The 15,397-nt window shown below is 40.2% G+C and overlaps 1 protein-coding gene across 3 annotated transcripts in view; it reads right to left on the bottom strand.

The window, feature by feature from the left end:
• Positions 1–527: 527 nt before the first annotated feature.
• The window catches only part of TTC3 (tetratricopeptide repeat domain 3), a 68,109-nt gene continuing 53,239 nt past the window's right edge, over positions 528–15,397 (bottom strand). For all 3 annotated transcript variants that reach the window (XM_081004408.1, XM_081004409.1, XM_081004410.1), the window contains 11 exons: positions 14,856–14,995; positions 13,381–13,449; positions 11,940–12,036; positions 10,771–10,871; positions 9,438–9,525; positions 9,018–9,122; positions 7,486–7,922; positions 6,421–6,538; positions 5,663–5,899; positions 3,850–3,936; positions 528–2,248 (listed from right to left, as the gene is read on the bottom strand). In XM_081004408.1, the coding sequence (XP_080860534.1) occupies positions 2,141–2,248; positions 3,850–3,936; positions 5,663–5,899; positions 6,421–6,538; positions 7,486–7,922; positions 9,018–9,122; positions 9,438–9,525; positions 10,771–10,871; positions 11,940–12,036; positions 13,381–13,449; positions 14,856–14,995 (1,587 nt within the window). In that variant the 3' untranslated portion in view covers positions 528–2,140. The remainder of the gene's footprint in view (positions 2,249–3,849; positions 3,937–5,662; positions 5,900–6,420; positions 6,539–7,485; positions 7,923–9,017; positions 9,123–9,437; positions 9,526–10,770; positions 10,872–11,939; positions 12,037–13,380; positions 13,450–14,855; positions 14,996–15,397) is intronic.

Genomic DNA, 15,397 nt, shown 5'->3' with positions numbered 1-15,397 from the left:
ACAGCTAAGCTACTGGGGATTCAGAAGAAAAGCTATGTGATAGAACTCTGTCCAAGGGCAAAAAAGGTAGTCAAACTGCAGGCAGGGTAACAGAGCTGAGCATGAGGCAGGCCAAGTGTGTGACCCAGTTCCTCAGGAACGAACCCAGGCTTCAGAGGTGGCAAGCAGGAGCTGTTGGTCTTACCTGAAATATATTTCTGAGAGATGTTTCAACAGACTCAGGTGGGCTTAGCTCCCCCTAGCGCTCAAAGACAGGAATGCAGACACCACACAAGAAAAGTTTCAACTCTCATTTCCTTGAAGCTACCTCAAGTTATTGGATAAGGAGCAAAGAAATGCAGGCCACACAAAAAAACAGAACATTATATGCAATGCAGACAACAAATAGCTGAACATCTGAATGCAGCAAGGAACCACTAGCCTATGCATGTGAAACGAAGTGTAGGATTACAAAACAAGGTGACAAAACTAATTATGAGTTACGAAAATCCATTTTCTTAAAAGAGGTTTGTCAGACAACTACACAGTTGATATTATTCATTTTTATTGGTTCAGAGGCTGTGATAAATGTGATTACAAAGTTTTGCTTTGAAAGTATGCAGCTATTTCAGTACTGTATTCTGAATGCAGGTAAAATGAGCAAATACTCAGCATCTAGACAACGTATAGAAGGTCTTCAATTATGAATCAAACATTTAAATGCAACATTTTGAATCGGAAGGAGTGACAAAAAAGAGATCCATGGTTTAGGGTTGGAATTCCCAAACAGCCTTTTTGTTAAATTACAGTGCATTTTCAGCAATCAACTTACAAGCATCTTGTCAGTACAAATGCCTCTTAATATTTGATTATCAGTAAAGGCAGCCCATTATTCATCTAAATAACCCAAAACTGTGGCCAAGGGCTTGCATTCCTTGACGAGAGTTGCTTTTCTGCAACAATTTGGCATTTATTTGCCAAGAGGGGGGAGAGGAAAATGGTGAATTCCTGCTTCATGAGGAGCTTTCTCCGCGGTTGAGTAGAGCAAAGTCATTGTTTTATATTTTGTACCCAGACATTTAATTTGGAAATGTGGGAAGACAGTTCCTGATGTAATTTAAAATAGTTAATACGCAACCTTAATTTTAAAAGCTTTGGTATTCACATGGATTTATTTGTGGCTAATTAAGAACAGTGAGGCTATACCGATATAAAATAAGTGTGGCTATTTTTTAAAAAATTCTAAAGCTAATTCCTTACAACAACCAAGCAAGCTAATTTATTTGCTCACTTTGAAGGAAACTATTATGGACTTTATATGCAAATTTTAAGGAAACCTACTCACAGGTGGTTTGCAAATGCTAGAATGTAATATGAGAAAATAAACTAAATTCAGAGCTGATCTTTCTTTTTCACAAGCAGGAAGATGAGGACTGTTACAGGGTCAGCCTTTCTCACAAAGCGTTACACAAGTTTGTCTGCTTTCTCTTCCACAAGCATGTCTAGGCATCTTTCAAACATGGTTCTTTGGATTCAGTATTCCAAATTTTAGTTTATCTTTGAAGCCAAATATTAGCCAAGAATTATTTTTGAAGGGCAGATTACTAACTTGTTTTTGAAATCGCTGAATACTAAAAAAAACAAGGTGCTTATGAGTCTACACCTGGAATTTTCAGGCTGTTCTACTGCTCTCATCTGGAAATTAAAAAAACCTCTCTTAGAACCAGTACCAAGCTTTTAATTCGCTGAACAGTACTGCCCACTCTTAACCAGCCTCCTGAATTCACAAGCGTCACAACATTTGGATCCACAGAAGCTAGAAACAGAAACAGATACCTCCTCCTTAAATATATATATTCATGTGTTAAGGGGATAAACATTTGTTAGGCAAATTTTGAAGGCTGCTAACTTTGTTTTGCTGCAATGCAACCAAGGTATTCATTGCTCATGTCTATGAACCAGATTACTACTGCCAATACAATAGAAACAACTGAATAAAATAGCAGAATTTCTAACTGCATCGTTGCTTAAAAGTATTTCAGAGGAATTGTTTATTGTATGTAACATACGATACTCTATAAACTGATGACTCCACACAACTTTATCATCATGATTCTGTATGATGTGAATCACATAATTCTTGCTAATCTGTATGTAGCATCTAAGTGGTTCTGTTTCGTCCAGGAAGCTCAGGATAATCTTCAGGTAACAAAACATGACGGCGACAGGTCGGGCATGTGCTGTGCTCCTTAATCCATGGACCAATACACTGTATGAAAAAAAGCAAGAATTCAGAAACCTTTCATTTAAAAAGTAGGGCTATGGAAGGTGGGCAACATTTTTTAAAAATGACATTTTTCTACAGTTTTGAGCACTCTAGATTCATGCTATGAAAGGAAGACAAGTGGTAAGCATAACTTTGAAACATTATGGTGCATATAAAAAAGACCTGACTTCAGTTAAAACCAAACTTCTGCAACTAGGCTTTGAATTCAAACATTTTCTAATAATCACTAGTGAACGACCTATGCTAAAAGGCTGACAATTTAATTAGAAGGGCTGTCAACTAATTAAAGAATTCAATACTGATCATTGGCTTTTCGGCAGATTACATCAATGTATGACATTTACACATTAGTCTTTCTGGAAATGTTGGAAGCGGAAGGCAACTCGGAATTCTAATGAAAGCTCCCACTTATTGTCAGACAATATTAAAGACGGCTCTATTAAAGTTTTCTACTACAGGTACACACCAAAGCCCACCAACTGCAACAGCAAATAAAAAAAAATTGGAACATGCAATTTCAACTAAAACGTTTACCTTCTCTATTGTTGATATTTAAGAATGTTGCAATCAAACCACTCAAAGTGCTTGCAAATCAGCATAGCAATTGCTATTAATACTAGTAATAATGTTACTAGTAGTTGTAGACAGTCTTAGTGTACTGACTAGGCAACCTGGGCAATTCTTAATTTCTAAAGCATTTTGTCCTAAGCCATACTGTGGCGCTTCACGGAAATGTTCACGTGATTGTAACTGGCTGTATGTTGAGATACAGATACATAAAGTAGCAAAAAGTTACATGAGTGGCCCATTTCAGTCCCCTGAAAGTATGGTGTTTTGAACACATGCCACTACAACCACAAGTGTATGTTATAGAGGTGTTGCTTCTCTAGCATATCCAGGACTGAGGGTGGCTTGAGCTTCACTGCCTCAGTGTGAACTTTGTATTCCTATTTACATGCTCTAGGATTGGGATTTTCAGTCACTGAAAAGTAAATTCCAAAGTAAAACCTTATCTTTCTGTTTAGCCTTTTTGTTTTCTGAAATGTAATCCCAGAATTTTGGCCAACTAAGAGCCAATGCCAATAATACAATCCTTCCAATAGCAAGCAGCAGCCATAAAGGTAAAGGTAAAGGGACCCCTGCCTGTTAGGTCCAGTCGTGGGCGACTCTGGGGTTGCTGCACTCATCTTGCTTTATTGGCCGAGGAAGCCGGCGTACAGCTTCCGGGTCATGTGGCCAGCATGACTAAGCCACTTCTGGTGAAACCAGAGCAATGGCAATGCCGTTTACTTTTCCGCCAGAGTGGTACCTATTTATCTACTTACACTTTGACGTGCTTTCGAACTGCTAGGTGGGCAGGAGCTGGGACCGAGGAACAGGAGCTCACCCCGTCGCAAGGGAATCGAACCGCCGACCTTCTGATCAGCAAGCCCTAGGCTCAGTAGTTTACACCACAGCGAACACACTCATTTAGAGAAAATGTCCCTGTGTGTGCAGCCTTTGGAGGGCAATCTACAAATTTACAAAGACACGAGCAACAGAACTAATACGAGTTACCTTGCTGGATTTATGGTTCCACTTACCACTTTGTGAAATCTGTGTCCACAGTCTAGCACATGCAACATTTCGGTAGTTAGTTCATCGTGACATATTACACAGGGATCATTATCCTATAGAAACAAATGCATTTATAATAATTTCAAAACTAGTTACAAAGCTACTGTTTTCCTACTGCACAGAGAATGACTAATTCCCATAGCTGGAATATGTGCCTTGCAAGTCCCAAGGATCTCCTCTTAAAGGTAGAAGAATGAAGGTTTCTGTCCCAGACCCCAAAGAGCTGCTGTCAGAAAGAGCACCAAGTACTGGGGAGTAGACAGAACAATTATTTGACTCAGCATAGAATAGGTCCCAAACTGTCCAGTTTAGCAGCTTCCATAATGTTACATTTACTATTCAGATATAATCATTTTGAACCAATTTACAGACACAGGCTATCTCCAACCTTAATTTGGGAAGAGAACACAAAAATCCAGCCTGTTTTAGAGTCGAGAAGTTGGATGTATAACTAGATCCCACGTTCTGTGAGCAAAATCCTATTTAGCAACAAGGTGCACATGACTCCCCAGCTACTACCTGAAAATCTACTCGAGTTAGAAATTCTCTGGTGGCATGAAAACAGTATCTGAAAATCGTCTCCTTAACCTCACTTCCATTCACAGAAGCTTCTACTGGATCCAAGCACCTTTCAAGAAAAAAATTATCCTTTTGTTCACAGAAGGGCACCTTTGGATCCAATTCATGGGTAGGCAAACTAAGGCCCGGGGGCCGGATCCAGCCCAATTGCCTTCTAAATCCGGCCTGCGGACGGTCCGGGAATCAGCATGTTTTTACACAAGTAGACTGTGTCCTTTTATTTAAAATGCATCTCTGGGTTATTTGTGGGGCATAGGAATTTGTGTCCCCCTCCCCCCAAAAAAATATAGTCCGGCCCCCCCACAAGGTCTGAGGGACAGTGGACCGGCCCCCTGCTGAAAAAGTTTGCTGACCCCTGACAATTCATTGCTGACATTTTAAAATTGACTTCATTTGTGAAGCAAGTCATTTGGGATAATGATAATCTTTGAGGGTTGATTCCAATGCTGTGTCAGTGGACTTAAGCTGGCACAATGAAACTTCCATTTCCTCTCCCTGAGTGCCCCCCCTCCACAAAAAAATCTGCTCTTGTGGGTCCTCCCAACCCTCCAGAGCTGATTCTGAGGGCATGCAGGGTAAAGTCCCTTACACCAGCAGAACTGCAGCGTTGGATTCAGCCGCCAAACAGGAAGTTTACAAAATATTTTAAGATTGACGAGGAGTTAACATGCCAAAAGGTTTTCCCTGAGAGCTCAGGACATGAGAAGATTTCTATGTACCTTTTGAGGAAGGTTTAATTTCAGTATTCTAAAAGCCAAGGGTACCATATTTGGGAGAGAAGAAAAGTTTTTGGATTTTCAAGAAAATAGATCTTTTTACCAACTCACTCTCTCTGGCACTTCTCAAGTGTCTTCTACAAAGTTAAAGGCTAAATGCTTGCTTTTAAACATATGCTTTGCTAGAGACGGGGGGGACGGGACCAGAGGGTTCTATTCAATGCTACATGAACAGAGTTCCACTCCAGGCAGCAGAACTTCCCCTTCATCTCCTCTCCCATCTTGCTCCCAAAAACTGAATCCCCCAGATTTTGAAGATCTGTAGGTGGAAAGGAGAACATTCTGTTGCACAAGAAGAAGTCTGCTGCACAAGGAGAACAGCAGCAATGGATACAACCTAGTTAAAAGCAAATGTTGCCTAACTACGCATATAAAATTATTCATTGTTTTTACGGTTAACATTGACAATGATACAAAGACCTACAGCGGCATCACTTGATTTCTTCCACTTTGATTTTGATGTTTCTCCAACAGTTTTCCAAGGCGTGTGACTTGATGGAGGTGGGAGAGTCGTCTTCCTTGTTTTTTCATTAGCAAGTTTTGACTTGGAGAGGTTAGACACGCTTCGTCCTGGCGCCTTCAGCAATTTTTGAGTCTGATTTCTGCTCCCTCCAGAAGTGGTGGAAGATGCCGCTTCTATTTTCCCCGAAGAAGGGAGAACCTAAAGAGAGATAATGAAATCTGGTAATATCTTAAGAAAATACCAGGGTTGTAGCTCAGTGATCGAGCTCATGCTTCACATGCAAAAAGTCCCAGCATCTCCAGGTAGTTGGTGGAGAGGCCTTGGATGAAATCCTAGGCAGCAGCTGCCAATCAGTGTTTTCAATACTGAGCTAGACTGAGCAACTGTATAAGGCAGCTTCCTATAGCCCTATACTCAGTTCTCCCATCCTAGCAGACCATTTGCAACTCACACCCCTGGTCTCCACCCTCGAACTGCTACTGATCCGATGTCTGGCTGTGGTCGCTTTGGCCAAAACTGGTTCTCCAATCTGACCTAGCTGTGGATCAGTCCAAGGCAAGGACTTCCATAGATGCAGCTCCTCTATTTCGTAACCTAGACAAAGAACAGGAACCTGAACTTCCTTGTACCACAGAGACCCCATGCCCTGACACACACATTATATATATATTTTACCATAATTTGTGTTTTCAGCATTTCAAACATTTCTGGCAACTTACCTTTTTCTTGCTTGGACGATCCAAAATAGATTCTGTTACCCTGTTTAGGAGTTCAGCTGTGCTCCATTTGTTTCTATTCTTGACTTGGACTTCTTCGATGAAATTTCCAATATCTGATCTGCAGCAGGAGGAAGAAAAGTTATACATTTGTTAGCAGTGTGAATACACAGCGATGTCACAAACAGCCTTCCCCCCCCCCCCCCGATATCTATACTGGTCAGCTAACAACATAGATCTCTGGATGGCTTGCAGAAAGCTTAGGTGCATGTTAGCCCCCTGGAATATCTGACTCAAATATCTGACCCTCTAACAACATATTCTTTGACAAATATGGAGCCAATATCCAGCTATCAATTCATCTCTATCCAAAAGCAACCTGGCAATTTTGCTTCCGACAGTGTTTAGGAAATAGACGGTCAGGGTTCCACTACAAGTTCAAAAGGTTACTATAAAGTCAAATGGCATTTTGGAAGAACACTTAATTTCCTTAAAACTGCTTCAGGAAAATGTATGCAGGCGAAACACTCAACACAACAAATGGTCAGCATCAAGCCCTATAGGACTGAAAATATTTGAGCAATAGGGTCACTGAGAAACTGAATCTTATCAGTATCCTGAAGCAAGACTCTGCTCAACTTACACCAACCAGTGGAAAGCAAAGTAAAAATAACTGGGGACTACTCTTCTGTTGATGCCAATGCATAGCTATATGGATGATAAGGCACTGCTGCCAAGTCTGGAGTTTGCCTGTATCAAGACAAAGACCATGATGAAGGACCACAAAGAACAGGTGTGTCTGCTGTTGTCAGATAGTGCTCATGCTAATGGCAAGAAGGGCAGCTGCCATTTTTCTACAAGCTCTTGTTTAACCTAGAAAAAGTGCAGTCAGAAGCAAGCAAATGTGCATTGCTCTGCCACGTTATCTTTTTAGATGGTTATGTGCCAGGATTACAACATTGAAAAGCAGGGACAAGGTAGCAGCTTAAACTAGGAAGGGAAAAAACATACACCAAGAGGTAGTCTCCAGCAGAACTGTGAGGAATCGGTTTAACCAATGGGAAATACCTTGTAAGGTGAGGAAATATAATTATGAGTTGATCAATGACGTCTTCATATAGTTGTGGCAGCGCTGGCCTACTTATAGCATTAGCATGGTCCAGCCCTGCAGCTGCTGCTGCTGGTTCTTCTTGGCTGCTGTGTTGCAGCTGGGTGTCCTGGATAGATCTTCTAGAGATTCCTGGTGACTGGGGTAGGCATATGTAATCAGAAAGTGCCATATCTCTGCAGTCAGGAGGCACTTCTTCCAAGCCTTTATTTGCAAGAGAGTACTTATAATCTTTCTTGGATATTTTATTTCCCATATGCTTGTTAACTATGGAGTGCAGAGGATTATCATCGTCAGAACTTGAAAAGGTAGCAAACAAATTAGCGGGCAGGTGTGGAGCTGCAGCTGAATACATTACAATGGCTGGATCATTAATAGGAGGCCTCTCATGTGTTACCTGAGGAAAAAAAGAAAGCCCAAATAAGGCGAGGAATATTTTCAAGCATTCTAAAGAATTCAAGCTTCTGCTACTTCCAGGGTGGCTTTATTATTATTATTACAGTGGTACCTCGGTTTTCGAATGTAATCCATTACAGAAGACCGTTCCGACTTCCAAAACATTCAAAAACCGAGGCACAAAGGGCAGTCTGCAAATTTAATTGAGAACATTGAGACACTCAGCGGAAGCCGTTCGACTTCCGAGGTGCATTCGAAAATGGAATCATTCACTTCCGGTTTTTTGGTGTTCGAAAACCAAAACGTTCTACTTCCGAGACGTTCAAAAACCAAGGTACCACTGTATTATTATTGCCCCAGCCATTCTGGGCAGCTTCCAACAGATATAAAAACACAATAAAACATCAAACATTAAAAAATTCCCTATAAAGTCTTCACTATCAAATTGCCCATTAAAAATTAAGACAAAAAGATACAGTTTCAGCTTCATCTGCTTTACCCAGGTGGGCACTGCAACACCATTGGGTTTTTGGAAAAGTAAGATTTTAAAGGTGCGATCTGCTCTTCTCACATTATCCCATAGACGCCAAAGTTATAAGCAGAACACTGCCTTGAGATTTTCTGTCAGAGTGCCTTTCACTCTCTTCAGAATGAATCACCACCATAACCCTTTTCCTACTTCAACATCCCTGGCCTCTTCAATGAAGGTGCTGCTGAACTGTGGCAGGTGGGCTGAAGATCTGAAAGCAAGAAGATGGGAAGGGGCTTCTTGACTCTCTTCACCACCCTCTGCTCTTCCAAATAGTGTTGGGGTCTCAAGAAACCAGCTCTTTGAGGCTGCACCCTCACCCCAGGAAATGCAACTTCGGAAAGCCACTGAGATGTGGCACTGTGTCTCCTCCACCCCTCACCACATGAATTGTTTTGGTACACATCAATGCACTGGAAAGCTCTCAGGAGCAAGATGGAGGTGCTACAACATATTTTTCAATATGTGCTAGATATAATGTTACTTCATGTTTTAGATGCATCCAATCTATAACGAGAATTTCACGGTGCACTGGCTTTCGACACAAAACAGTTAACAAAGACTTACGGATGAGAGGACACTCGGAGGTTGAAGTTCTGCAATTTCCACTTTGGAGATACTATCTAGAAAGGCACCATTTTTCACCATGTAAATTCTCTCGTCAAACTGCCTCTGCAAAAAGAACAGAGGGGAGATATTCGAAGTGAGCAGTAATGTTTCCCTAGCTAGGCAACTCTTCTTACGGCTCAGCTAAACTTCCAGTGGCTTCAGATAGGATTCTACAGAAACACTAGTTTGACCTCTTCTATATTCTTATGTAAATAGGACACATTTTTAAAAAGGAAAAGTTATAAAGTCCTTCCTAGGGAGAAATTGATACATATTAAGTCCGCATACAGAAATCTGCAAAAGAAGTTAATTCACTTCTATCAAAAAGAGAAAGCTATTAAAACCTGTATCTTACAATAATTAACATAATAGACATACCTCTGCTTTCCTAATTTCGTCTTTGGTATTAGAAATAAAGGACTCCCAAGAATTAATTTGTAACTTCAACTGGGGTACTGAAGAGTGGCTGGGAGGGCGGGGAGAGAGAGACACACACAAAATTTTAGTTAGTTCTATGCCATGGTGATAGTTTGAGATTAAGAAGGACTTCCAAGAAAAATAATGCTACCCCAAAATGATATTCCAGTATTTTAATCCATAGAAAAGATTTGATTTTTACTGTCTAGCCAGGACAGCAGTAGTCGATATTCCAGATATATATTCCAGCACCTGGAGTGAACACTGTAACCCAGACTCATCTGAAGTACTAGAGTTTGTAACATTTTAAAGTATGTTTCCTCCAAAGAATGGCTTTCTCTAGACAATAGCAAAACACAGAGGGGGTCTCCAAATATAAGTACTGAAAGACAAAGTCACAGGGTCCCAAGTGGGAATGAAATTATTATTGTTTAAACATTAACTGTACATAAAATTGTATAGTGTACAATACACAACGTGAATTCTTCAAGTTGTAACTAATATATATATATACATATATATATACATATATATATATATATATATGAATCCAATTTGATTCTGAAGAAGCACAAAGCAATATATAATCCTGGAGATCATGTCAATTATTTTATCTCTATTGTTTGGAGAACTTCGTTATTTTTATTCAGTGGCTGGTGCTTGGAGAATTTATGTTTTCTAATTTGTAATTTTCCAAAAATACATAAGCTTACATGTATAGCCTGTATTTAAAGAATCCTTATTTTTATATCATTTCCTTGTAACTTGGGTTACTGCAACTTTGTTTTTCTTTTCCAGACAATCCCATTATCATATGTAGGATTGGGTGAACTAATATAATGGATCAAATATAGTGGATCAAAGTCAAATATGGTCCCAACGTACAACCCAAAAAGTTCAATACATGTTACTTTTTTACGCAATACAGTGGTAACTTGGGTTACAGATGCTTCAGGTTATGCAATTTCGGGTTGCGCACTGCGACGAACCCAGAAGTACCGCAATGGGTTACTTCTAGGTTTCGGCGCTCTTGCATGCACAAAACCGCTAAATTGTGCTTTGCGCATGGACAGAAGCGCTGAATTGCGACCCGCGCATGCGCAGACGTAGCACTGCGGGTTGCGAACTCTGTGGGTTGCGAACGTGCCTCCCAAGGATCACGTTCGCAACCCGAGGTTCCATTGTACACGTTTTAGTGAGAGAAAAGATGAAGTACTGATGGTACTTCTGAGAGAACTTCAAGCAATCTTATTTAAATGCTTCGTTTGTGGCATACTCGTATTCAAAGCCATACCTTGTCATAAACTTCAGATACTTAAGATAAGTTTCCGCATCTGTTGCTATTTTGCCTAATTTATATAATTCGGTGTCCTTCCAGTTTTCAAGCACAGAAACCTAAAAAATAAAATTAACTGAGTTTAGATTTTAAAAATCTAACGGGACGTTACTTCTGTATGGTATTAACCAATTCTAAACATTTCCATTCATTCACCTGCCTGAAATGTCATGTTTAATGGGGTAGCTTCACTGTCCCAGCTACTGGCTGTGTCCTTCCTACTAGGTTATTGTTTTGTTCCTCAACATTAAAAACAATCTTATGCTCTGAGTTTAAAATTCATTTATTTGACCGCAAAGGCACCCTATTCATCTGGCAGCCTAATACGACTAGCAATGATACGAATGAATCCAGATAATATTGAGGTTATGCAATTTATTGCGGCAAGCCAATAAAACAGCAAAAGGAGGAAATTAAAAATCATAAAAGGACATGAAATTTTATCGTTATCCATAAAAAAACAACCAGTCACTTCTAGGTATGTGGCAGAAACACTACAGTGGGGAATACAAAACACTATTGTCCACGTGCAAAATTCTGAGCACCACTGGTTATACAGCAAAACTGGAGTCTTTCAGAACAGTCACAGTATTACCGTACTTTTACATCTATAAGACGCCTCCATGTATAAGACCCTCCCCCTATTTTGGGGGGCTGAATTTTAAGAAAATGAGGAGAGATGGCCCAAAGTTGTTGAGCCTCTCCCCCCCCCCCCATGCAGCTGCGGCCAGGAAACACTCCCTAGATCGTTTCCTATGCACAGAGGCATCGGGGGAAATTGTGCTCCCACAGCCAGCCAGTTGGCAGGAGGGCAACTTCCCCCAATGCCGCTGCATGCGGGAAACGATCCAGGGAGTGTTTCCCTTGCGCAGCAGCATCGGGAGAAGCCGCACTCCTGCCAACCACCAATGCCACTATCCGTGTATTGGATGACTCCAGTTTTTTTACATGATATTTTAGTAAAAAAACAAACCTCGTCCAATACATGGGAAAATACGGTAGTTCTTTAAGTGGGAAATTTCTAGGCAAGGATGAAGCGCTACAGCAATCTTCTAATGGTAATCAAAAGTGGGCAGGAATTTGTGGGAAGTACAAGAAAGCAAGGTTGCAACCCAGCACGTTTTTACCTCAGCTGCGATAGCTCGTGCAACACACTCCTGGTGGTCCTCCCGTCTTTTCTTTATAAGCTCCTCCCTTTTTACTTTTTCATTTTCATATTTATTACTAGGGAGTAAATTCAGAAGGTTACGTATTTATTTTTAAGCAGAGATTTCAATTAAACACAATGGGCTATATTCAACTAACTTTTAACTCCAAGTAGACTCATTGAACTGAAGTTAGTCATATGGCAAGTCCACTGAAATTGATGGACTTAAGTCTATCGATTTCAGTGGGTTGACTGATGGGCTAGTCGGACATCATCCATAAACCAGAAAACAAGGGCAATAAAAATTACAGCCATTATCAACTGAAAACTACATAGCAGCACCTACAAAACTCCAAAGCTCAATATACACTTTAATCAAATGATTGGGTAAATAACAGAGTTTTAAGCTGGCACCAAAACAAAAAGAGAGTCAACACCAGCCATGCCTCAGAGAGGAGGGTGTTCCACAACCAGAGTGACACTGTGGTGAAGGTTGTTAATACAGGCTTAAATTTCAGTTCAACCAAACAAGCACATTTTCTTTAAAAATATTACTGCTACTATTTCAATGGTTTTTCTAAGTCCTAAAACTTCATTTTTCAACCCTCTGAGGCAGCCTTTCTCAACCTGTGGGTCCTCAGATGCTGTTGAACTGCAACTCCCATCACCTCTAGCTAGCAAGGCCAGAGCTCAGGGATGATGGGAGTTGTAGTTCAACATCTGGGGACAGGTTGAGAACCACTGCTCTAAGGTAATGCTAGCATCAAAATGTCACAAGTGGGGGCTTAGGGATAGCAAAGTGCCTATTACCCAATAAATTCATGGTTGGGTTGGACATCCAATTCTTCAGTCTATGGCCTTAACCATTCTGCCGTACCACCTTCATCCTCTCTCAAAATAAGTACATATAAGCATATTCGTAGCTATCTAAGAATCTATGCTGCATATTAGAACAGCAGAGCTTTCACCATTTAGCTGGACAGTTTATTCTCCTTTATTAATCCCCATAATATTTGGGTTTATGCAGTAACTAAACTGAAATATCCTTTGCAAAGAGAAGAAACCATGAACTACCAGACATTAACCTCTTGTTCCCACATATCTTTCTGGACTGAATTAATACTGAGAAATATTTCAGCATATAATTCATTAATATTAAAGTGGCAATACATAAAGGAATTTTAATTGTGACTAATCAAACATAATAGCGTAATATGATTCTTATGCTTTATTATTTCCTTGTGCAATATTCAACAGGGACACACCTTGGCCCAGAGTCATCCCACTCAGCATGCCTTTCACAGCTTGAATGAATTCTGAGCATTCGGACAGAGCGACATACCCCTAACCCTACCACAGCAGTTTGAGAGAACTTATAGTGTCCAATTAAAAACTGCTTAGCAAAGCAAATTTAAACTTACCTGATCTCAATGAATTCATCCAAATGTAGTTTGTACTGTTTATCCTTCTCATCAATGTTTCTCATGCACCTGTTTCATTATACAGGCAGGTTATAGGAAAAAGAAGGCTCACGTCAAAATAAGTAAATAAATACACTCATTCAAAACAAAATTAGCTAACTACATTAACCGTACTCAAACCTTCATTTTGTTAGAAGCCCGTTTTCCTTTTCATCCCAAACTACTATTTAAAAGATGGAATATGGTTGTATCCAATGCAGTGCAAACAAACTTTCCCTCACACAGAAAGACTTTTCCTTCCTCCACTGTCTCTGAAGCTGGCTGGGCACTCCCAAAAAACTACTCTGAAGTGTAGTACTTCAATCCTTTTGGAGCTGGTTTTGATGGCATGCAGGAGGGAGGAGAGGAAGCGAAAGTCGCATTGTGCACGTGGAAGTCTGTTCTGCTCCTGCAATGGCAGAACTGGATACAACCCAGTGTTTTCTGCATCAAGAGCTGTAATATAAATCTTATAATAGAAGGGAAGACGGAGACCAGGGCAGAGTCTCAAAGAGAAAGCAATTCATGGGTAGGCAGCCTGAATCACTGCTACACTTTGCCAACTCATAATATAAGGAGCAGGCCTTAAAATGTTCTGACTAGAAAATGACTTAAAAGCAAGCACTCTAGAACTACAGTATGACAACTCTCACTCAGCATTCCAAATAATGGCACTGAAATTAGCCAAATTAATTAATGTCTAATTAAACTTCAGGTACTGATACAAAATACACTGATAGATGAATAGCAGAAAGACCAGACTGATGTAATGTCACAAATCAACAAGCAGCAAGTTTGAGTATTGTGGAGATAGCAGGGTTACATCACATCTTCACAAAGTATCCATATAGTCTCATAATGTTCCAACATCCGTATTCAGATGCCTCACTAAACAAGGGTTTGCTGAAGAATACACTAGGTTTCTGTGCTTCCTCATTCTACTCATGCCAGAGAGAAGGCACTAGGAAGCATTTGCTTCTGCTTTTAGTTACGCACAGCTTCCAGTCTCATCTGAACCTGGATAAGCTGTGGTTAACCTTAGTTTAAATCAAGGCAGCTCCAGAAACAAGTTTGAAACTTGTTTTAAAATTGCCACAGCCATTGTTGACCACAATTTGTCAGTCAATCCATAGTTAGTCAAAGGCAAAAGGAAAAGCTTCCAAACTCCTTTGCTTGGCCATGCAAGAGTAGAGTTAGGAGTGTGCAAACCGGAGGCTCATTGCAGCTCACTCCTGCTTGCGTATGTTATGGTAAACTGTGGTTTAACACAACATGCAAATGTGGTCAGTTAAGTGCAAGCATTGTAATAAGCAGAATTAAGTCTGAGTAGTATTATTGATACAAGTTTAGATGCGCAAAAATGTAATCACTTACATAACCTCTTCCCTTCATGACCCTCTCCCGCAAACTAGCTTTCACTTTTAGGAAAAACTTACCCTTCATTGGTTTCTGTTAGCTTCCTTATTTTATTCTTTCCCACTTTTAATCCTTCTTGATTTTCCTTCTTCTCCTGTTGCCATCTTTTCATTTCTGTTTCTGCATCTTGATGGAACCAATCCAGCTCTTTTCTAGTGAGCTATAAAATATGGGAGGTGGGAGTCAATGACATAAACATAGCTCCCAAGTCCAACAATATATTTCTTTTGTCATCTGGTTGTACCATTGCTCCGTCTCTCTGATTAGTGCATTTTTATTATTGTTTCTGTTATGTGAAACTTGTTTAAATGTTAAAAAAAAACACAAACATATTTTATAGTGAATATTTCCAAAGGAAGTGAAGGATGTGGTTGGGAAGGCTAGCCATTATCCTGAACACGAAGGACTGAAGACCCCTCTCTTAAGTGTATTTAGCCTTTTGTGTACCTGCACCTTTGACTTTTCCTTCCAAAGCAAGTTATTCATTCTGCGCAGCAAAAAGCATTTAGTCACTCCATTTCGCATATGGGGGAGATTCTACTTGGGGGGGGGGGGAGCAAAT

This window comes from Podarcis pityusensis (assembly GCF_964106645.2).
Source record: "Podarcis pityusensis genome assembly, chromosome: 4".
NCBI classification, from domain to species: domain Eukaryota; kingdom Metazoa; phylum Chordata; class Lepidosauria; order Squamata; family Lacertidae; genus Podarcis; species Podarcis pityusensis.
Note: the sequence above shows the minus strand (reverse complement) of the source record. Positions and strands in the feature narration are given on the sequence as shown.